At 43.6% G+C, this 24,684-nt stretch overlaps 1 protein-coding gene across 1 annotated transcript in view; it reads left to right on the top strand.

Annotated features, from left to right (window-relative positions):
- Window positions 1-24,684, top strand: part of CDHR1 (cadherin related family member 1) — a 49,935-nt gene that overhangs the window by 8,871 nt on the left and 16,380 nt on the right. Inside the window, exons 3-13 of the mRNA XM_075154336.1 lie at window positions 1,039-1,184; window positions 2,034-2,084; window positions 3,413-3,502; window positions 3,995-4,081; window positions 5,789-5,905; window positions 7,546-7,689; window positions 11,254-11,332; window positions 14,246-14,346; window positions 16,124-16,327; window positions 19,255-19,407; window positions 24,021-24,185. Of these exons, the coding sequence (XP_075010437.1) occupies window positions 1,039-1,184; window positions 2,034-2,084; window positions 3,413-3,502; window positions 3,995-4,081; window positions 5,789-5,905; window positions 7,546-7,689; window positions 11,254-11,332; window positions 14,246-14,346; window positions 16,124-16,327; window positions 19,255-19,407; window positions 24,021-24,185 (1,337 nt within the window). The remainder of the gene's footprint in view (window positions 1-1,038; window positions 1,185-2,033; window positions 2,085-3,412; window positions 3,503-3,994; window positions 4,082-5,788; window positions 5,906-7,545; window positions 7,690-11,253; window positions 11,333-14,245; window positions 14,347-16,123; window positions 16,328-19,254; window positions 19,408-24,020; window positions 24,186-24,684) is intronic.

Genomic DNA, 24,684 nt, shown 5'->3' with positions numbered 1-24,684 from the left:
CAGTGCAGAGAACTTTGTTAGATGTAAAGCAGAGTTTCTGTTCCAAACTTCTGCAACTTGGATATCTCGGGTGACTTACTCAGGGCACAGCGGATTTGAAGGAAACAACAGTGTTTTATATTTCAGGCTCAGTTAGCTGATATTTGTAAAGTGCTTGAAGTTATTTGGATGAAGATATTAATGCACAGTAGAATGACAGACATGTAAGTTAAAAGGAAAAAATACTAATAAACCCTCGCCACGTTTTGAAAACATGGGTGTTATAACTCCCCCAGGAAGTATCACTTCTGATAAACAAAGTCAGTTTACTGGAAAAACTGGCACCAACTTCTCAAATGTTTAAAAATAGAAATAACAATCTCTCTTTCCCCAGCTTGTGAAAGGAATACATTGATGAGTTTAGAGAATTCATTCATTGGTATGAGCATGAGTGGGTGTGTTAAGTAGAGAATTTAATGAGAGGGAGCTAATGAGGGGGAGCGAAGTAGGAAAGAAGACTTCTGCATCTATTAGTTCTGGAAGTGGAGAAGTCTGCAAATGTCCTTGCATCTCCTGAGCTTCAGAGCCCAAGTCCAGTCCTGTGGGAGCACTGCCTTCAGTCGCCGCATCCTCTGCCTGCTGATTTGCGATTTCATTGTTCCCATAAAGCAGAGGTGTGCGAGAGCCTTTTGGTACTGCTGAGATTGCCACCTAGTCGTGCAACAGCATCGCTTCTGACTCACCTGGGCTGGGAGTTAGTCAACAGCTTGTCATCTGTGTAAACACTATGATGTGAGCAGTATTGATCGAGGTGTGGTTCCGCAGGCAAGGGCCTGAAGTGAGAGAAACCAGCGCGGATAAACTCGGTTTAACCAGGAGGCTAAAAAGTGGCAATCAGGACTATTGAACTGTCTACTTAACCATATTTCCCAGTAAGTGGGTTTGATTCACAAAAGCTTTGCCTGCCGCAGGGGAGCTAAGTTTCTAAGGAGCAGACCAGTGAAACACTCACTGACTGAATTAACCACAGGAAAATGCTGCTGAATGCCAATTTTTCAGGTACCCATGTGTACACGCTGAATGGAACTGATCCGGAAGGAGATCCTGTGACGTATGGCCTGACTTATGAAGCTGGATCAAGACGCTACTTTTCTGTTGACCAGAACCTTGGAAATGTTACACTGATCGAGGAGCTTGACAGAGAGGTACACTGAAATGGCACCACTCCGTGTGTTTATGGAGTTTCCTTCAGTTTAATTTCATCTGTGGCTTTGAGGGACAATGCCAACTTATTTGCCCCTGAAACGTGTAATATACTTTGCTGTTCTGAGACATTATACTTCACCCGTCACGTTTTCCAGTTGACTTGCCGCTGACACTGCTATCAAATTTTTCGGCAGCTGCCTGTCCAGCTTTTGCCAAAAGAGAAGTTTACTCTTTATTCCTATCTTTCCCCACCTGCAACCCATCAAGAGCTTCAGGGCAGTTGCAGTCCTTTAATCCTCAGACAGGGGACTCTCCTGTCGTTAGGAGGAAGTAGAGATTTGTGTAAGCAGTGTTCCAGGACACTTCTGTAGTTACATCATAGCCCTTTAGCCCATGTGTAACCATATGGGTTAAAGATGTTCCCAGCAATAGTGGCCTAAAGGCAGCCTTATTCTGGGAACACAGGCATTGAACTCTTCATGTCTCCTTCGCAGGGAAGGGTACACAGTACTTAGTAAACCCTTCAACATACTGTATACTAAGACAGAAGAATTTTGAACCAATCGTGCCTTTTTAGGGAGTGTTTCTTGAAAAAGATGACTGATTTTCACTAGCACTTTACAGGACAACAGGGATTCCCAGACCAACCATCTCTTGACAGTAGCCACAGAAAGTCCAAGGAGCCCCACAGCTGGAGCCTCTGAGGGTCTTCCTAGCCTCCGCTATGTTTGCTTTGTGGTATTAATGGTTACTTTCATCTACCTGCTGAGACACATTTACATCTGCAGTACCTTTTCCAGTCGGGGCAAACACCATCTCTCTAACAAAGGAATTTTCTTGGTTTGCAGAAGGAAGATGAGATTGAAGTTGTTGTCAGTATTTCAGATGGCCTGAGTACAGTAAGTATTTAATTATGCTGTAGCTTGTCAAACTGTCTGTCCCCACATACCTCCTCCTATTAAATTACCTTATAGGAACTATCCCATTTTATCAGAAAATATAATCTCATTAGAGTCTTACCTCCTGTTTCAAGAGCCACTGAACTCCCAGTAACAAAAGTCTCACTCCAGCTCATTGCTCAGCTATTTGAGGATAATTACAATGTCGTGTGAGCTGAAAGACTGACTTAGTGGCCTGCAGAATTATAGCAGCTTCCTATGAGGTTTCACTGTCAGCTCAGTAGGATTCATACCTAAGAAAGATCTGGAGGCTTTTTGGAGAAATGCGTGACATTATAGGAACTAGTGTGGGACACCCAAGAGCTGACTGTCCCTCCACCCCCACAGTGTTTCTCTAGCATGACATTAAGAAGATTTGCTTAGGCTAAGGTGGTGGGGGTTTTCTTGTCTGCTGCTGAATAAAGCTTTGATCACATCTAATCATTAAGGACTTATCTGAGGCATTGCAGAAGCATCCAATCCTAGTTCTACAAATTTCCTTGGCATTTTCAGTTTACGGACAGATGCTGTCACAGCTCGGATATTAGTCTGCCAATAAGAGGACCTGGGCTTCATCAATAGAGGTGCCACAAAAGCGGGACCCTCTTACTGTCCATAAGACTGGATAACTCTAGAGCTCTTCCTCATCTCAAACAAATTAATTGAGATTACAACAAATGTTTGGGAGGTGCCAGCATCCTACAGGCAAAGCCTGATGTGATGGGATGATGGGGTCACATCCACATGTCCACTTGTAAACAACTGGGAATTTTTGTTGGTCAAATATGTTTGCTTCTGTATTTTTAGAAAGAGAACACACGTTTTGTTCAAGATGGATTGTTACATATTAGTAGTATGTATCTGTACATCCAAATTATGCATGCTATTAACCTAGTATCATGATATCAAATGAGGCATTACTGAATGCTCTTGGCTGTCAGGTACCAACTTTTACAGTCTTTTATGTATTCTCATAAAATACATCATGATATCTTGAATGCCATAAAGAAGAAGAAAGACTTTTGAAAATCAGCCCCAGTCTGTAATTTATAAAGTACTCTGAGACTCCTTATTTAGTTTGGAGATATCTGGGTGTTCTCCACAAAGCAAATTCTTCTGGATTATGGGATTTTCTGTATTTTCTTTTATGTGCTCAGTTTTGGTAGTGCAAAGATACTCTATGACAACATAATTTTTCATTGCCTTTGACTACACCTTAGTAGGCAAATGAACAGGTACCTGTTGAAAATCAGCTTGAGTCATAATACGTTCTTCATATTTTACTCCAGGTTTCTGAAAAAGTCAGGATCCTTGTAATGGATGCTAATGATGAGAGCCCAGAGTTCATCAATACACCTTACATAGTCCAAGTCCCAGAGGTTGGTGAAGTTCCTTTGCATACTGGAAGTATATTTCAATAGGATGTAAAGAGGAGCTGGTATGTTTTCAGTAAAATAACAAGATGTGCAGGACTAACTTGCATTCTTTTGGTTTGGGTAGATATTTAATATTCACTGCAAACTTAGGGAATAAGTCTGTAGGTACTTAAGGTGTGCTCCAAGATGTGAGTCATTGAGAGTTTTTAGAATTTACTTCAGAATTGACTCCTGGGAACAGGATGTGCTCTGTCTTAGCTGAGATTTCTTGTCATTGTTATTCCAAAAAGTTTTTCTTCCTTCTTATTCTTCTCCAGTTTCCTCCATTTTTAATCTCTTCCCTCTTTTCTTTCTGCTCTTTCGTTCCCTCCATGCATTTATATTCTTTCTACCATCACCCTCTTTTTCTGCCTCCTTGCATGCTCTTTTTTCATTTCTTCTAACTCACCTGGTTTTCCACTTCTGTGTGACTCTGGTAACTCTTTCTGGTCACAGAACGCTCCCTCCAGCAGCAGTATCTTTAAGATTGAGGCAGTGGACAAAGACACGGGTTCTGGAGGAAGCATCACGTACTTCTTGCAGGTAAGGTACCTTCAAAAATTATCTCTCGTTTACTGAGATCTCAGAAATCAGGTTAAAAAAAGATTTTGAGGGTTGAGCCCACTACTAATGTCTATAGGACCAATTTTGTACTGTGCATGAGAAAACAAGCATTGGCAAAATGGACATTGTCTGATTGCGAGCAGCCAAGCGCAGTCCGGCAGGCAGAAGTAGGAGCTGGAGTTGCCACTGTCACTCCTACGCTTGCCAGCAGGACTCCTCGCGGCAGGGCTCTTACTGGCCCTTTCTTTTGGACTGATGGGGAGAGCGAGTCTAACTTGTAATCTTGTATCCATATGGGATTTCTAAAGCATGAAATAACTTTCTTTAGAAAGCAAATTGCACTGGAAACCCAAATGTGGACTTCGGTGTAGCAGGCTGGTGCATACTTGAGACCTGGATCACAGTGTGAAATATGAGGTACTAAGTCTTCTCACTGACAAAACCGTGCCTGCTTGAAACCAGCCTTTCAGGTATTGCCCACTGGTGAAGAACAGAAAGGGCTCCGTATTTAAAGCTGAATTTCTGTATTACAGACCAGTTCTGTATTGCATGCCAAAAGGGCAATTTTTTGCATTATATCCTTCAAATTCCTTCTTCCTACAAGCAGCTTTGTCCAGATTAGCTGCAGTTCCCTTCATTCAAGAGTCAACAGAAAAAAAACCAAAACCAATTTGTTGCAATATTTACTTGGGATACAGATATGGAAACAAGTTGGAAGATATTTACATAGCACTAAAGCTAATCCTGTTAAGAGCATACTGTGAAAGAACACCTTGAGTGCCTTGTTGAAATTTAGTTTTGATTTCACTAATTATGATCCATTTAAAATACAGTATGTGCAGGATTCAATTTTGCACAGGGCTTTTTCCAGTAAGCTGATAGACTATGAAGCCAAAGAACAGCAATTTCAAACTTTTATGTCTAGGTGATATATTTGTGTTGCAAAAAAGTTACTAAATACATATATTTGTTGAAAAAACGTTGCCACGACTTTTGGCACAGTCTTTGGGAATCCTCAAGTTGCACAGAAAAAAACCTCTCGAAGTCTGATGTGGGCAGATGGTGACGTCTACTGAAAAGGCCAAGATTATCCGACAGTGACCATTGTGTATGGATACCCAAATGGAAGTGTGTTTATAGATATCTCCAGTCCAGAAGAATGGAGGGAGACATTTTTTAGGCCTGTTTGGAAATCAGATGACTTTAGGTATCATTTGTGTATCGCAAAAAAAAAAAAAATCACCAAAACACCACTCTATTGACAATAATCTATGCATACAAACTTCCTGCTTTTTTTTTAAGCCAGTAGAACTTTGAAACACTAAGAGATAACACCTTTTTTCTTCTTCCTTTTCCCCTCATCTTTTTTTCTGATAAGCCTCTCTACCCCTTTCCATGCAATGAACTGTGTTAACTAAAGTTTAAGATTTCACAATGAAATACTAAAAGATTGAAAAAATCTACATTGCAGGTAACTGATTTATTCTGAATAATGAGAGACTCGTGGTTGCTTCATGAATTGTTCATAAACACACAGAGGTGAAATTCATCAAATATATTATTCACCCAAACCGTATGATTATTCTAGTCTTTTCCCTTAGCAGATGAAATAGAAGATGAATCCCTATGGCAATCTTATTTCCATACCTGTAATCTCTTGCCGTTTCTTCTTTTCTTTTCTTCTAGAACATCCATGCTAATAAGTTTACAATAGACCGTCACAGTGGTGTCCTACGCATCAAAACAGGTGTCACCCTGGACTATGAGAAATCAAGAACACATTTTGTCGTCGTTGTAGCCAAGGTATAAAGCTTTTATCTGAAACTAGAGGAGATGGGGGGGTGTATTTGAGTAGGACCGATTAGTTCGAATACAAATGTGACTTCAAGGGTTGCTGAAACATGAAGCATAACATTGAGGCAGCAGAGTCACTCCCTCTGTAACAGCTGGAGGTCTGGGGGGTAACATGGAAAAGCGAGGGAGGAAAGGTGACCAGTGTCTGCTGCTGAGCAACATCTGGAGGCGTTTGGGAGTGGGTTTCCCACATTTCGCTCAGTGCCAGGATAGTGAGCCCCTCTGCAGAAAGTCACCTGTGCATTTTGAGAGTCACCTAGAAGTGAAGGGTCGGTGTATGCAGCCCCGGCTTCCAGAAGCATCAGCCTTTGGGCAAATGCAGGTGCCCAGGGCTCCCACGTGCTGCCTGGGGCACGGCCCTACCACAACAAGGGCAAAGCCCCGGCGGGCAGGCAGTGCGGGTCGCAGTCATTAGCCACAGTAAGACACAGGCACAGCTGGACCCAGTGTAGCACAAGTGACGGACTTCTTTTCTGGAAATATCTCGGGATGTTTCTTTCTTTCACTTCTCTGCTGCCTTGTGGCAGGAGCTTATTCAAATCCTGCAAATATTGCTGCACATCCCTTCTCGCCACTGCCATTCTCAGCAGTGCTGCGCCTGTGGCAGGCTGAGGATTCATAACAGGCATTAAAAGCTTATGGATTCTGAAGTAAAGACTCTCAGGATCCTGTGGGGACCTGTCACACGGACAGACTCGCATGGGTGCAGAGAGGATGATTTTGCTGCTACTGATGGTGACTTTCAGTTTCTCATGTTTTATGAAAAACGTACGGATCTTTCTATGTATTTATTTAGCCAGAGTTCATTTGAGGAGCAGTAACAAGATTTGGCTTAAATGCTGCCTTTGGGGCAGTAAGGAGGGAAAAAAAGAGCATATCTTTTCCAGAAAATGGAATTTTTAGAATTAGTACAGCAAACTCTCATACACCAGCATGATTACTGACCTCCAGCCGGTGCTCTGAGACTGAGGGTGTTAAAAGCTTCTGAAATTGTGAGTCATCTTTCTAATTGGCTCTGCTGTATCAGTAGCACAGAGTTGATTGTAGTCAAGTCCCCAGACACTGTTTATACACTGGCTATCTAACAGTTCTTGGCTGCATAGCTCCTCCACGCTTTCACTTTATCACATAAGAGTCCCTAGGAGACTTTGATCATGTGCACTGTTTAATTTCCCCCTGGAAAGGCACTACCTTGCTATTGTGCATTGTCTTGTGTTTATGACAAGACTATATGTGGGACGAAAAGCTGTAGACCTTAGTCATTAACTTTTCGCATCAGTTTCTAGCATTCTTTTTTCCTGCAAAAAACTTGAATTCCCTGTCCCCTGTGTTGTTGATAAAAGATCATGTATGACTGCATATATTGGCACAACCACTTTTAATATAAAAAATTACTTCTGAGACACTGCAAGCTGTCTTCCTAATCAGAGAGGGAGCAGGACAAATGGAAAAGAGAAGGGAATAGGGCAGCAGAGATTAATCTGTGTGTTGAGAGAGAAAACGGATTCCTGGGACTGTGCTTCTGAAGGCTCATGAGGTGCATGCAGACGTGTTTCAGCAGAGGGGTCTGATGATGATTTCTCTTCTAGGATGGTGGTGGGAAGCTCAGGGGAGACAACAAAGTGTTTTCAGCCACAACAACAGTTACTGTCAATGTGGAAGATGTTCAGGACACTCCTCCCATGTTCATCGGGACTCCCTACTATGGATATGTCTACGAGGATACACTCGCCGTAAGTGCTGGTTTTTGCCTGTAGGAGAACAAGCACAATCTTTCACATCTCGGTCAAGATGGCCCTATGGTTTCTAGCACAGGCTTTATTGGACCTAAACTCTGATTTGACTCTGTTGTGGTTTAATCCCAGCTGGCAACTAAGCCCCACACAGCCACTCACTCACTCCCCCCCGGGTGGGATGGGGGAGAGAATTGAAAGGGTAAAAGTGAGAAAACTCGTGGATTGAGATAAAGACAGCTTAATAGGTAAAGCAAAAGCCACACGCGCAAGCAAAGCAAAACAAGGAATTCATTCACTGCTTCCCATGGGCAGGCAGGTGTTCAGCCATGCCCAGGAAAGCAGGGCTCCATCATGCGGTAACAGTTACTTGGCAAGACAAATGCCATCACTCCAAACGTCCCCCCCTTCCTTTTTCTTCCCCCACCTTTATGTTCTGAGCATGATGTCGTTACGGTATGGAATATCCCTTTGGTCAGTTGGGGTCAGCTGTCCCGGCTGTGTCCCCTCCCAACTCCTTGTGCACCCCCAGCCTCCTCGCTGGTGGGTTGGGGTGAGGAGCAGAAAAGGCCTTGGCTCTGTGTAAGCACTGCTCAGTAGGAACTAAAACATCCCTGTGTTATCAACACTGTTTTCAGCACAAGTCCAAAACACAGCCCCATGCTAGCTACTAGAAAATTAACTCTATCCCAGCCAAAACCAGCACAGACTCCTAGGTGAAATGAGCTGACCAAATCTTAGACTTGTTCTTACTTACATCCATTGCAAATTTGCCATGCAAGGCTTCCTATTGCTGTCGTTAAAGTCAAAAAGGATTCTGCCCATTTATGTTGGTCTAAGCCCAGACAGTGACTAAGAGCTCTTCCGTAGCTGAGACCTGCAGAGGCACTTGGCTGAAGGCTTAAGCAGGTTGCCAGTTACCTCACCTGAACGCATTGTGCTAGAAGCCTTTGTGTGTTTGTGTGCTGTGTGGTCTCACGGTGCTTTTATTTTCTACCTGATCAGTCTGGTACCAGCAGCTGGTTGTGCAAGGTATGGGGTGAATTTATGCCCAAATGCTCTAGACTCTTTGTGCTGTCCCATGGACATCACCTGGGGAGAAGCAATCCTGACATCCCCAAAATGCAGGATACTTTCTGCTCAGTGATGGCTAGATAGGCAGAATGGGCCAGGGAGTCCTCCCAGGCCTAAAACCCACCAGATTATCAGCAAGCAGGGACATACTTAGGAGAACCACTTACAAGTGGGGACACTGCATTTGTCGGCATGTGTCTGCTGCTGAAGATACCTCTTCGTATCTACCACAGACACAGAATCCAAGGAGTACACTGAGCTCCTGGCTGTGCCATCACGTCAGAAATGCCCAATGGCAGATTTGCTTAAAAGGGAGTATACAGCTTAGCAAATTAGTTTCTTATATCCACCATGATGCTTTCAGCCACATATTATTCTTGAAGCTGCAAACTAATTGATTTTCTCTATATCTAAGCAGTGGCATGATATTGTGTGTGGATCAGCTTTCATCCTGATACATAAGATTAAATAGGACGAGAAATGGTATCTATTCATGAAGTTACCCAACATTAGACTATCGATCTCTTTGGCAGTGTGATTGCACACTCTCCACCTGATCTTCCCCTGAGTTTCAGGAAAGGTTGTGTCTTTACTTTCTGTTCAGAACTCCAATGTACGCCGCAGCCCTTGCATGACTGCATATTGCAGTTCAGTGCATAGGCTGTTACATTTCAGCAGGGCAGAGAAGTAATGCCTGTGTACTTTGCAGATGTTTGGAATGAATGATATTATGTATATTGATTTATTCTGCATAGTTAGATATAGATCTTGAAATAACTATCAGGTGCACACAGGAGTTAGTGTTTACCATGGAAATGGGAGTCAATAAATGTTAATTACATCCAGCCTGAGCTCATAACTCACGCCATTGTGATATTATAATGATGGAAGCACGAATCAGTCCTTCCCAGTGTGGGTTTTGCTATTAGAATGAACTCCACAGAGAGAGACGCACTAGCTGATTTTAGTGTTGTTTACACATTTGGTGTTAATTTTGTAAACTTGCTTCTTTTCTCCTTGGTGGAGTTGCCAGGAATTACAAGTACTCTGTCACCTTCAAAGGGACTGCACTGCATTTTGCCCAGTAGGCAGATTTTATTGCAGCTTCCAGCACCAATGATAATAAATACAGTTATGTATTTCCAGTGGCTCTAACAGTATCTTGCTCCTGTTTGAAAAATTCATTCGAGGGTTGTCATGAAAATGTTCCTTGTTGCCATTTATGATTAACTGACAGTTACTTCAGAGTTGCCTGTTTTTGCAGCCCCAAACAGTAACACTTTAGCTCAGAGGCCTAAATTGCCTCTTGGGTGAGCATTTTAATGCTGACAGTCATCGTCCCTCTGGGTTGATAGGAGCAGTCAGACGAGCAAATGGTCTCCAGTACACGAGTTCCGTACATATGGCCCACGGCCACGTTACTTGCGCAGAAAGACAGACAGTGAAGGTTTAAGGACAGTTAAATCACCATCATTTTCATCACAGATTTATGCCCTAAATGTTCTCTGGGCCAAGTTGCTTTGTGATCCCTTGTTTGCTTTTGCTGCCTGTCTGAACCTAATTAGGTAGGACCAAAATGACCTGATGACTCCTCAGCAGCTGCCTGTGTCTCACACACTGTGTGGCCATGGGGCACGCAATGGTGCCGGGAGCCTACACAGCAGCTACCAGAGGGCATCTTGGTAGTGACCCAAACTGAACCTCGGGTCTCAGCTTGGTTACTCCAAATTCTCTGTCCAAGTCTGTGGCCCGAGGTAGGTGTCCCTGGGCACAGCTTCCGATTGCTCCTGCGGCCGGCCAGCCCCTGGGCTGAGGCACCCGTGGCCACACGAGGTCTGCAGCCGTTTCACACCCGTGCTGTCGGCACTGCCACAGCAGTGGGCAGAGAGCAGCCCGTGGGGAGCAGCGCATGTTCCTGCTGGACCTCACCCAAAGCTGAGTTGGAAAAAAGGACAAGAGGGCAGGGTGCTGGGCAAACTGGCACCGGTTTCTTGGCAGGCTCATGGCATGCCCCGAGGCTGCAGCAAGCCCTGGCCCTCCTGGGGCAGCTGAGGCCCACACACCAAAGCGGGTTGCTCTGCCGTTGGTGCAGGCAGTGGCATGGCGCTGGCAGCCAGCTGGCGAGGGCAGTCGTGCAGCGGCTCCGTAGGGAATGAGCAGCAGCGGGGGTGTCCCCACTTTATATGGAAGTACAGTGCATGGGCTGCGAGGTACCTGGGAACAACTATAACTTTTGATCTAGGAACAACGCAGAGTTGGTCCAAGGAGTAGCATCCAGCTCCTGCTCTGCAAAGCCAAGCTCTGATTTTTTCTGGCTGGGAGTCAATGGCCCTTTCTGTGTTCCCTATACAGCATAAGCAAAAGTACCCACTCTTCCCCCCACACCTCACTGCAGAAAGACTTACAGAAGTTCCGTTTATTAATACACAGTTGCAATTTCACTGCTCTTTGATCTCAGCACACAGACTGTGATTTCACATTTCTCCCCAGGGCTCTGAGGTCCTTACTGTTGTTGCTCTTGATGGAGACAGAGGAAAGCCTAACAGTATTCATTACTGCATCGTGAACGGTGAGTAGACTTGTCTTGTATGAAATCTGAAGGGCAGTCGAAACTAGATCTGACATTAAATTAGAATGGGATATGCTAGAGTTTAACAAAACTGAGACAAACTCTCATGAAATAATGTCAGGTACCTCGAACAACTCCAGGGTCCTGTCTACCAGAGAACAGCCAAGATACGATTCACTGAGTTTTAGTATCTACTTCACAGAACTACTCTTGGAGTTGTTAATGTTGCTGATTTGTTAAGCATCGGTAGCCTGCTTGTCATTTCAGAAAGCGTAAAGGGAGATGCATTCTGCTACTGAGCATCTCTACCATTTAATCTGGGAGAGAGAATGAGAGAATGCAGCGGGAGACCCAGACATGGTATTTAGAGGGATATTTTTATTAATATTGTGATTAAAGTGGCTAAACGGTCAAACCTCTGGTTTCTTGGAAGAAATTATATTGACCAGTGAAGAGATACTGTCTGTACACTGCACTGGAGGAAAGTAGATGTTATCAGAAGATTAATGCTTTTCATCAGCTATTCTGAGGGTGTCTGTCGCACGTCTTTTATTAGCATAAATGTGAGACTTAGCTGAATTGATGATTCATTAGCTGGTGAAGTCAACAACTTAGCTCAACTAAACTCCAAGCTACAACTTTAGTTTTGTTTGGTTATCTCTTCCTCCAAAACAAGGCTTCCATGGCAACTGGGCACCCCAGCTGCCGGGTGTGAGAGATCCCAAAATTGCATACGACAAATCCAAGGTGTAGTTGCAGAGCTATGCAGTAAGTTCTTCATTGTGTTACGTGATCTAAACAGCAAGGTCTAGAGAGGACAGAGAGGTTTGCAATTGAGGTTTTGCCTTGATGTGGGGTGGGACCCATGCTGAGGTTCCTTCTCCTCAATGCAAGGAAATAGATAGAAAAGGGTAAATGAAAAGTAGACACATTGAGGAAAAAAAAGATTGCAGAAGAGAATAGATGGAAAATGAGAAAAGGTAAAAAGAAAGGTGGAGAATGAGGAGTAAAAACAAATAAGTGGGATGAAAATATGCTAGACAAGGGAGAAATTGATTAAGGAGAATAAGCAAAAGCGGATGAACCAGGGAAAATGTCAAAGGGAAATAGGATTAATGAGGAAAGATACTAGATTTCCAAAGAAAATAAAGGAGGACCAAAAAGGTGCTATGGAATAAAAAAGGTAAGTGATTAGGAAAGAGTGGAAAATGAAGATGGAAGGGGATGACAGATAAATAGCATAAAATATGACTTAATGGAGAGCAGGCTTTCCTCATGCACATTAACATGGGATTTTGTTAGCATGAAATGGAAAAGAGGGGAAGGGAATATGCTTCTAGTGCATAGAAGGTTTGAGAAATAGATAGAGAACGAAAGATTACAGCAGGTTTCTGCCCCTGCATCTCAGACCCTGGCATTACTCATAACAAGCCATTATTCCAATACCTGCAGGCTGAGTTGTCAAGGGGCAAGAAAATACTAACAGCAAATAGGAAAATATTTATTCTTTATAAGAATTTTTTATCCAGGGAGTGTGGGTTAAGTTTAGAAAATACTCCAATCCTCTGAAAGTGCTGTACGAAGGAATACACGTAATGCTACATACTCTGAGTTACCAATTCCTCTGTGATAACTAGACAATAACATGAAGTATGGTGTCGTGAAACCATTATTGACTTAAGCTTCTTCTCAGTCAGGATGTACTTTCCAGGCCAATGTATCTTAATAATTGACCATTGTATGCGTTGCTATCTGTTCAATGTTGTGCCTAGTGTACCTTAATGAAGTTGCAGTTATTGCAGGTATTAGCAAAACGGAGCACTATCAGATGGTTTAAAAATCAGCACTGGAATTGAGTTAGAGCGAAAGAAAAATGACTGGGCTTTCAGGTCATCAGCTTTTATTTCTGAAGGCTTGATCTCCTTCATTGTAAGGGTTTTCCTCTCTTTTCCTTTCAATGGTAGGCTCTGCCACAAAGCGTAGATCGTGGCCAATACCATGCATGAGGTAGCATGCAGGGGTGCCCATAGCCCCTTGGCAGAGCAGGGCAGGGCCCCCCGAGCCGCCATCTGGTCCCCTCCCCAGGCACCAGCCTGCTTTTGGCCCTGTCAGCGAGATGTGATGAGACACCGCTGCCTCTCTGCAAGCTGGCATTTGCTTCAGCACAAATTCACCAGGTCTCAAGGGATGGCAGCCCTGTAACTGATCTTCTGCTCAGATCAGTGGAAGTTAGGTCAGGGGTGGCAAAGTCAGCCTGCAGCCCTGTCCTGCCTGTGTCAGACTCTGCCTCAATGAAAAAAGCCTGGGTGCTACCCCAGATCCTGCAAAATCTCTTTTTGTTCAGGACAGCCTTGCAAGAGGCAACTAAATGTCTAAGGCAAGAAGACACTTCTCCAGAGATGCTGTCTGCAGAAAGAGTGACTGTGTTTCTTTCAGACAGATTGTCAGACTTCTCACCTTAGTTGATATTAGTGAGAGAAATGTTCTTGTTTCTCAGAGACTTAATTACGCGTTTGCTAATTAAAATAAGGAATGTCTATTTTTGTCTAAACCAGCATATAAAGAAGACAGCATAATAGAAATGAATACCAAATTTGCATGCCTGGTTGCTGAGGCTTGAAGGGAACCTGAGCAGGGTGGGAAGAGGAAAGTGAGGGCAGCTGCCTATAGGGGCAGAGCTCCACTGAGCCGTTCCTAGGGGAGGAAACCCTTTTTGGCCCTCATCTGTGTTTTCATCTCACTGTGATCAGGCATAGAAATGCTCCATTTTTGAAAAGCAGCTTCAGATCTACCCATAGATGTGGATACACATATGGACAAAGATATGCTTAATGAAGTGCATGGTTGATTGCTCATACTTGTTCAGAAAAAGGAAGTGTGGTATGTAACTAGAGCATCTTGGATTTATTGCAGGAAGTGAAGGTTCATTTGAAATCAGCAACACAACTGGAGCCATTTCTGTTATAAAAAGCCCAAATCAGCTCAAGAAAGAAGTGTATGAACTAAAAGTTCAGGTATGTTCTGTGGCCACTTGAAGACTTCTGGTCTTAAATGCCGTGAGTAGGCATGATTGTCTAAAATAGCTCAATTTATAGCTGACTTTACCTGTTTTAGAAACTACCTCCTATATCTGAGCAGAGTGCCAGATAGTGTAAAAGAGAACAAACTGCTTTTGTTCCTTGGGATATTTAGTGACTCAAATTACTTCTTTCAAATGAAGTCATCTTGTCCTAATTTTATCTCTGAGCCTAGAGAATCAACATCCTTTACAATATGTAAATAACTGTTCTCTGTGTTTTCAGATTTTATTGCTAAACTGGGAGTTAATGTCTTGCAACCTCTCTGTGATGAGATAGGTAACTGTCAAATCTATGATTAGTAACAGGACTGGGGTAGATCATGCAATGTCGTATCAGTGTCCACTCCTGAAGCATTAATCAGCCATATACAAATACATGCTAATACCTTGGTGAGCTAACACTTCGATGAGCTAGTATCAGTGTGACAGGCTGCATTATTTTAAGCAGTTTCTAAAGACCAAGAGTATAAAAATGTAGCATTAAATTGTGAAGACTGTATCAGTTTTCTTCAAGCAAATGCATATTACAACCACAAGAGTTTGTCATGGTAAGGTCAATATTGTCTAAAGGCAGCTTTGAGACCTTGCACACTGCAGAACCAGTGTGGCATCCCCAAGGGCACTTGCTTGCTAGTGGGCTCAAGCAGCTTGCTGAACCTGGGAGATCATAGAGTTCCAGCTGTCCGAGTTAAACTCAGGCACCATTTCTTCCCCTAATCTCTCTGGTTTACTGCAGTCTGCTAGCACTTCCCAGATACAGGATTAGTTAAGCCCTTGCAAGCTTTTCTGATCTCCTAGTTATATCTGTGCTGACCCAGAGCTCGTGCAGGCTACAAAATCTGCCTGAGGAACCAAAAGGGTGTTGTCCTACCCAGCATAGGTAGTGACAGGCACATGTCAGTTACCAGAGTAGCATCTTCAGAGAAATTTAGCAGTCTAGTGCCTTTGGTTTTGAGCCCTTTGAGCAAAAAAAGCATGTTAGAGATAGCTGTTTTGTTACAAAAACACCAGCTGGAGTTTCTAGCCTGACAGAAGAAACGTCTTAGGTTCAATCCAGTGAATCAGGCTGCATGTTGGAATTGTTGAAACCCAGACAGATTTGATCTTTCAGTTCAGAAAAATGCCAACTATGTTTGCTTGTCTGTCCAAACTATATCCAGCTTAAATTAAGCTCATCTAGACAGCAAAGCTGAATTGTAAACCAGAGATAAAATCTCAAAAAAACCAAAGTGTGTCATTTTTCTTTTTCACATATTTGCCTAAATACCATAAGTACAGTTTTTCTCGCAAAGTTTTCAAGCCTGCAGTCCTTGCATGCAATGCAAAAATCAACTACCTGTGGTACCACAGCAAATGTAAAGATTGTCTTCCTTTTCTATTCTGTCAACACTTTAGGCAAGCAATTATCCTGCCTCTATTAGATTATCTGTCTTTAAAGAACTGTTTTCACCTGGGGTGAGGTGCTAAGCTCACAAAATGAGGAGGAGAATTTTTTCACTGGGGCTTTATTGGGACTGGTTTATTACCATAATCTTCTAATCATCATAAACTTCAGTGTGAAATGGACTGAGGTTTCTAAAGAAATATAAGACTGAATCTTTGTACAAGTTAGTGTATTTGGGTGATTTGTACATGCAGAACAAGACCTGAACATAAAACTGAGGAAAGAGAGTATACCCTCATCATTCTTCTCTCTCTCCTGCCTGCTGCAGGCATCAGAAGTCAGTCAGGAAGGTGACGTCTCAGTGTATGCTTTTGCCATGGTGACTATACGGGTGGTCGACCTCAACAACCATCCACCAACGTTCTATGGAGAAAATGGTCCCCAGAACAGATTTGAACTGACCATGTACGAGCATCCCCCAGAGGGTGAAATCCTGAGGGGATTGAAGATTACAGTCAATGATTCAGATCAGGTAAGTGGAAACTGTGTGGACTTCCAGTTTTCCTGCTCTATTTTCCCAAAGACTAGAAAGAGCTCTCAGGTGGGGAAATGTCATCTTAGGAACTCAACTATTTCACCTGCATTCCCCAAAGGCCTAGGGCAGACAAAGTAGTTGTAGGGTCCATTACCATAGAGAGTTTGGACCCAGAACTTAGTCTGTCATATACTGTTATGTCGATGAGAAGGGTGGTTCTAAAGCTGCAGCCCAGTTCTTGTGGTGACTAAAGTTGAACAGTCCTTATGAACTTCCCCGAACTACTGGTTACATTCAGTCATTGTCAGTGTAATGTCCGGCAATGTACTCCCTTTGGAGATTTACTTAGTGCTTCCAATCACTTTAGTAACTTCAAGTGCAATTGTTGTCTGTATCTTCTCAGGCCCTGCTGGAAACAATACAGTCCGTACCCTTACATTGATTTTATTACAACATATTGTCCTTCTGGCCCTTATGTTACAGCCAGAGTCTGCAGTGCATGCTTTGATAAATCATTCCCACTGGAGTGATATTTTTAGGTAACCTTAAAAAATTATGCCAGAGCCAAACTAACTCTAACTAGATAAAGGAAAAGGAAGGAAGACTCCATCCCTCTCAGCCGGCTATCTAACTGACCTGTGATGCCCCTAAGATACTATGGTGGTGGTTGCTATAGGGATCCCTAAGCTATTTACTGTATGAATGGCATCCATCTGAGTTAGCCTGAGGTTAGGTAGCGACAAGAGAAAAGCTTAATGCATCTGACAACTGTATTACTATTGGAAAGAGTGCTCTTATATAACTGTGCTCAGTATTGTGCTGTTTTGACTGTATTGTACTCTATCAAACCCACTAGCTTCTTCCCCCTCCCTCCTGCTGCTCTGCAGCAAGCAGATAAATGACTGCTTTCAAAGCAGTGCTACATCTATCCTGCCATTGTCACAGGGGATGTTGCTGCAGAAGGAAGGAAACAAAACCCATCTCTTCCATTCACAGACAAAATATATAAATATCATATGTAGGCTGACAAAATATTCAGGCTGTAAGTTAGGCTATAAAATAAGCAGAAAACATTGCTAAATACACTGTATAGATTTCTCAAGAAGCTTCCTATACAGTGTAAGACATCATTCTAGGGGGGCTGGATTGCTTTTTTTTTGAGGCATAGAATGCAGTGATTTCCCTTCTGCACAAGAGGACTATATAGAGAAGAAAACTAAACATATATCTGTTTCTGTCACAGCCATTAGTGACTCTTTCTTTTGGGTGAGTGGATGGTACAGGTGAGGAGGAGGAAGCTGTGGGCAAGGTCTGTTTTAGGCCTACACTTTGATGGAAATGCCATCTTTACTTGCAAGAACATTATGCAGAAATTTCTGCCCCAGTCCTCTTCATCCAACAGACACAGCTTAGGGCTCAGTGCTGTTGTTCCTTCAGTCATTCCTGTGTCCCATGGCTGTCTGCTTGAAGACATGCAGCAGCATGGCTTGCTCCAAGCAGATCTGGGTTCAGTGGACATCACTGTCAGAAATCACTCAGCCATTGGAGAGAGGCAGTTCTCTCCCCGCCAATGCCACCATCCCTCCAGTCATGTACAGTCCCAAGTGCAGAGGACTTTGTATGGTCAGACAGTCCACTTTCCCCATCAGCACTATTTTCCATAGTCCAGCAGCTCTGTGTGGACTTTTGTGTGTTTGGCTTTACTATCCAGCAAAGGAGAGCCTGTTGCCATCTCCGTAGCTGTGGGGGTTTGTATGACCAATCAACACAGACCACTGAGTTTGGATCCGAGATCATTCTGGTTCCCTTGGGGAACTACTACTGAATAGTTTTCCTCTTGACATGAGCTAGGGTTGCAGCAAGAACTGCTCATAACAAGTCTTCCAGGGATACAGCTGAAAGTAGAGTTATCCTGTATGAAAGTTGTTATCAGAAATTCTTCACCTCAAGATTCATGCTAGGGGGAGAACATGGCACCAGCCAGGCAGTGAATCTGGCTGGTTGTCACAGTTACACTGTGACATTGTTTGAGAAATTGATGAACTCGGAGAGTTGGTTAAATGGGCTCAGCTCATTTTCACACCTCCCCAGTAAGGCAGAAATATGAGAATCCCCATTTCATTTTTCTTTTCCATGCTCCACTTTGGTTTAAAAAAATTGGTCTGTCCATCTGGCTCTGGCTCATTCTTCCCCACTGGCACACAGGTGGTGGTAACCTTCTAGATATTGCTGCTTCCCATGTCCTCTCTAGCTAGAAGGTTTATCTGTATTTTGGGATTTCGCTTCTCTCTTCACCTGGAGCTGTCAAATGTGTGTCATATGTCATCCTGCACAACTTCCAAAAGGTTTAGTGGTTGTAACTCTGGGCTAGCTTAACCCAGTCAGTGCGAACTGTGGAGTACCACCTCTGTTTGGAAATCGCATATCTTTGTAGCTCCGCATCATCGTCCCAGGCTGTGAGCTCTTAGGACACCGGCTGGGTTTTTGAGGGGTCCATTGTCCTGATTCAGGCGGTTCAGTTGTCTTTCCTTGGCAGGAACCAGGAGGAGGCAGGACTTGCCTGCCGATGTGCTCGTGGTGTCATCTCTGTCACCTGCACTAGCTCACAGTGTGTGGCACAAAGCCCAAGGCTGCTTGCCACGAGAGTCCCTCTCTTAGCCAATCCTGCTGCGGGGTTTTTCCATTACGACTGAAAGAATAACCAAGCTTGTCAATCTGTTTTAAGAAAAGCCATGTCTGTCTTGTGACCAGGGCTGGAGGGATTATATAACTAAGCTTCTTGGCAGTCTTTTGCCCAGGGGATGGAGAGCGAGGGCTCTAAGCAGTAAAACTCATTCTAATTTTATAGAAGAAACAGAGCCAATCTAGACTGTAAGAAATGCATCGTTCACTGAAAACAATGCCGTATCTGCTTTCATTCACAGGGAGCCAATGCTAAATTCAACCTCCGTCTTGTTGGACCTGGTGGCATCTTCCGAGTGGTTCCCCAAACTGTCCTGAATGAGGCTCAGGTTACAATAATAGTGGAAAATTCTGCTGCTATTGACTATGAAAAATTCACAGTGTTAACCTTCAAGGTACTTCTGTTTTCCGGGTCCTCTCTGCCTGTGTATATGATATGTTTATGATGGCTTATGTATCTGATGGGGTTTAGCTTCTTAATCCACCTGCAGCTGTCTGATGCATTGTCAGTGACATTATAGTCCATGTAAGGGAAACTCATTTCTGCCCATTTCATCAACTTTCAAAGGTTTAATGGATGCATCTGTGGACTAATTTAGTCCAGTTGGTGCAAAATGTTGAGTATTATCTCTCTGTGGAAACTGCACATGTTGGTGGCTCTGAGTCATTCCAGACTGAACCCTAAGGGTATTATTTCTGCTCTTACAATGATAAATTCACAGATTAAATCCTAATTTCTCTAGAGCCACAACTTTACCTGCTGAGTCCTAAGTAATTTGGTTCATGATCATGCTTTTGAATATTGGCAGGCTGAGGAACCCAGCTGACTGGAAGATAATTTCCCAAAATTGCTCACTGCCTTTGTCAGAGTGTATCCATCTATATGGCCTTTTGCAGACTGACCTGAGGCGCTCTCAGCCATGCTCCAAGCCAGCCATACAAGAACCAGCTTTCATCCAAAAGCTGGACCCTTGCATTATCACCTTGCCTGATGGATTCATTGGCTCATCAACAAGATAATTAAGTAGTCTGGTTTTGTGTCAGCTGCCTCTGAACATGAATATAGACGGTTCAGTTCTGACTGCAAAGAATGGCGTAGACAATCCCTGTAATCATTAAAAAAAAAATTGCCAAAACTGTCTAGCTGAATATTAACATATGCTAGTTTTGATTTTGTACAGAAAGTGGCATTTTTAGCACAGTCCAGAAGCCAACTTCCTGGATTTTGTTCTCACCCTTGCTACGTGGTTTGCTTTGTGTCCTTAGCAAGTCATTTCACTGCAGTATGCTTCATGTCTCCTCTTGTAATGTTCCTTAGTCATTTTGAGCTTCATAGGTTATAGATGCTACAAAAATATGAGGCATCATTACTGTATTAAAATGGCAGATTTTGAAAGGGCTATAAAGTGCTACCGAAACTAATTATAATAAGCGCACATTTATTCAGGTTAAACTACCAAAAGACCAGTAAAGAAGTTACACATGGCCTCCTCATGAATACTAATAGAAATCAAAGTAGTTAATGTGATTGCCATGAACACTGAAAGAATTAATTACCAGGAAAAAGGATATATATTTTTTTAGCTTAAGCAGCTATTCACTTTTTTTTTTGGATGAAATTATTTCTACTGGAGAAAGACCATAAGGTTTTGCTAAAAATGCAGAACCTTTGTCTAGATTCCAAATGAAGAAGGTGCAGCTGGATGATATGGTAGTAATATATGGCAGCAAATACTTTATAAAGACCTCATTGCTGTCTCTGTTTCCCTGAAAAGTTCAAATCGCTTCCTACCCAGTTTTAGTTGCCAATGTAGTCATTCTGGTTAGAATTTTGGATGAGGTATATTCTTATTTATATTTAACATGTATCCTACAGCAGCTTTGAGAAGCTATTTTCAGAGGTGTTTTTCTGTAAACAATGATCCCTCTCCTCTGGTTTGTTACTGAACAGTAAAATGCCAGAGGGGAATTAAAGGTAATTTGACTGAGAAGTGCGCTGAAAAACTACCTGAAGCGAAGACTGCTAGAGAAAAATCTATCTTCCATGTAGGGCTGGCTCTTAAATGCAGTTGGTAGTCAGGAGCTCCTTCATTTTCAGCTGTCCAAGAGCTAGAGTGGGTTTCCCAAGGTATGGCAGCTGTGGTAATTCGTATCCCTCCAGCCTGGCCTCTTAGATCTCAAGTTCCTCTGCCACTGGGGCCAGATGTTGCTGTCCCACCTTGTCATGGGCTGACATGCTCCGGGGACCAAACCTCCTGCCTCCACCTCCTTCAGTTTACAGCACATCCCGCCTTGACAGGAGCCTGGACCTACCCCTCGCGCTCTGCAGACACTCACATCTCCTGCAGAACGGGACTGCATGAGGACGCAATTCTCTTCAGCTGCCAAAATCAAACTCTATTTTAAAAATTTACCTGCCACTTTTAAGATTGTATCTCAGTTTGCTCTTCTGGCACTTGTATTAATTGTTGATACGTAGTCCTGTGAAGTAATAGTTTTATGCTATTTTTTTCTCTCTCTGGATAAAACAAACAATACAGCTCTGCTTAAGACATTGCAGGCAAGTAAGCTGACAAAAATCCCTCCCTGAAGGAAGATCTTGTCAGCATGTTGACATAGCTGGACTACGGCTTCTAAAAGGAGAGGGAATAAAAAATGAATGTAGAAAACAAAGTAAAAATGCTAAGCCCTCATAAGGTATTCTAAGATGGGCTGATTCCAGCAGCAAAGATTATTTCACTGCAGATGTTATAATTTAGTTATAGCTCCATGTGCACGATAAGCAATAAGATTTTCTCTGTGCTGCTTTAGGAGCTGAGATTGCTCATAAGCAGTTTTTTGCTGATGTTTGTATGACTGTCCCTTCAAAAATTTCTTTTGCTATAACACCATGCGAGACTCCCAAACACAAAAGTTAGTACAGAGATCCAGTGACCAAACTGCCTTTTTAGAGCAAGTGTGTCCTATAATTACAAGCAATCCTTCGAGATTAATTTCTTCAAGAACCTTTCACTGTTTATTTCCAACCATTATAAATGTTCACACAGTAGGAACAGCTCCAGGAGGCGATACTGAGATAGCCTTTTCCCTGCCTACTTAAACTGCTCCCCACCCTCCCCAAACCTCTAGGTGATACAGACTTCTCCGAACCTAGCAGAGCAGGGACTTGAACACAGCGTGTGCCCCACAGCCAGTCAGCGGTGCCACCGCTGCTGTGCACCATGTGCCGCCTGCCCCACGGGCAGCCGTGACACAGCGGGAGAGAGGCCGAGCGCCCGGCGGGCGGCACGGGAAGGATGAGGTCCCACAGCCCTCGTCTCAGCGGGGCGCTGCACCAACGGAGCAGGAGACACTGTGGCACCTTCCAGAGCTCAGAGCTCGCTTAGGCATTCGCCTTCTTTGAGGGAGTTCCTAGGACATGCGTCTACTGGGAATTAAAACCCATGCAGCTAGATTTTTTTCAGTTGAGCCTCTCATACCTCAAATGTCTGCTCACTAGCCTATTAGTGGTGTGGTGTCTTCAGTAGGTTTCTAGGGCCCTCCTGCTTTCTGTTAAGTAGGTCTCTGCCCAAGCATGAAAACCAAATGCTTGACCATTGGTCATTGTGTCAGTCATTTGGGTTCAGCCCCTGCAGAGCCCAAGACTGATGTCCTAGTGCTGATTCTGTGTGATGCAGCCACCCGTCAGGGACCAGGCGCCTGGGCCGGAGGCTGTGAAGGGCTCGGTGTCTCTCAGTACCTGTTGCTGAAACTGCTCGTTCTTGCTCAGTCGCACACCACCTGAGCAATAGGCTTGCTGCTCTACCCGCTCAGGCTTCCTACTGACATTCCACTAATCTACTGAGAAGCAAACAGAGACACAGTAGAAACACTGCTGCTGTTTTGTGTTAGACTGTTAGAATAAGAGAGAAAACATTCAGTGCTAAGTAGCTGAAGTCCTGTGGACAGTGCTTGTCTGAGGCTTTGGAGGTGACTCACCAAGTACTTGCTCAGTTCTGTTCCCAAGGGGGGGATCTGAGAGCTCCCTGCTGCCTACTGAGAACGGCCACATGCCAGATGCCTGAGTTATCCTCTTCCTTCTCTGTGGTGGCTGCTCTTCCCTACATCAAGTAGCTGTGCATTAAGGGGCAATGTGAGAAACCTACTTGCTAACCCAGCAGTGCCATCCCTCAGCTGAGGGATGAGATAGGCATGTACTAGGGTTAAGCTCTGCTGACAGCCAGCCAGAACATCCATGCTGCTGGCTTCTCCCCACCCCTGGTCTTGCTGTATGTGGCTGCCTACCCTTTCAGCTGAGCAGGGTTATGAGAATGCGTTATGCCAGAGCTCTCTGTTCCTCCTCAGAGACAGTGAGGTAATTCAAAAGTGCCATTGGGTATATGATAAAGTCCTAATCAGCATGAGGCAGCGAGGGTGGAGTCCCAAGAAGCCCGGTGGTAGAAGTTCTCACAAACTTTGTGACATGAGATTCTGCTGTACATGCCTGATCCCTGACCCCCACCCCATTTGGGGTGCTTCCAAACATCCCAGGCCACCGGTTCTTTCATCTCTTTACCCCGTTTGGTGCAGTCCACTGCCCTGACTGCATTCCTGATGAAGAATTTATGCTTTCTCTGCAAAGGATAGTGATTCAATTTATGTGATTATTCAAAATTATTCAGTGCTTATGTTTCCCTAAGTTCTAGGAGCTGCCCAGGGATGAGTGTTTCCTTGCTTCTGTTATGGCTTTTTGAGTTGTGTTGGTTAGTTATGACCAATCACAGCTGTCACGTGAAGTCTAATATGTATACACAGGTTTGAAGTCCTCTTTCCACAGCTTGATTGCCCATTGCAAGCATGCACAAACAAGCATAGGCTGCACACTGACCTAGCTCATCATCTCCCCGGTTTTGAGCTGTCTGGTCCAAACAGGCTAAAATGCACCAATGTGCCATGCGTAGCGGAAGGAAGCTCCTTTAAGAAGTAATAACAGCTGCTTTGTAGTAATTTCCTGGTTTTCTCTTCTTAGCTTCTTGCAATAGAGGTGAACACACCGGAGAAATTCAGCTCGACAGCTGACGTAGTGATACGCTTGCTGGATACCAATGACAATGTCCCGAAGTTCTCCTCCGACTACTACATTGCCAGGATCCCCGAGAACTCCCCGGGGGGCTCAAACGTAGTTGCTGTTACAGTAAGTTTCATTCATCTCTTAAGAAATGCTCTCTTTTTAGGTGTCTGTGGAGACAGTTCAAGTACCTTAAAAATAGTGGACAGAGGCCAAGTAGCAAATCTTACTCGCCATTCAGCTTCCAGACTGAACTCCAGTTCCTTTCCAGAATCAACAAAAAAAAAACCTGCTTCCGAAAAAATAAAGTTTTAGGCAAACATTTTTCAGAACAACAAATTTACTTTGGTTTTTAATTAAAGGCCATCTGCTTTTAAGACAAATCACATCATCTGTGAGCACTAAGAAAGCCCCAGTCAAATCAGTGTCCAGCAGGAAGATTCAGTTATGACTAAGTGGAATTGGATTTACTGGATTTGCTTGCTTAAGTACGAGTAAAAAGAAAACAAGATGGCTGCTTAGTAGGTATTAGTCTCCTCCTCCTGGGAGGAATCTGGCTGTTAAATGCATAATTAGACAGTTAATGAAGGCAAGAATATAACATTAAAATGCTTGGAGCTGGGAA

Source organism: Calonectris borealis, chromosome 7 (genome assembly GCF_964195595.1).
Source record: "Calonectris borealis chromosome 7, bCalBor7.hap1.2, whole genome shotgun sequence".
NCBI classification, from domain to species: domain Eukaryota; kingdom Metazoa; phylum Chordata; class Aves; order Procellariiformes; family Procellariidae; genus Calonectris; species Calonectris borealis.
The sequence above is the reverse complement of the archived record's forward strand: the minus strand, read 5'-3'. Positions and strand labels throughout refer to the sequence as shown.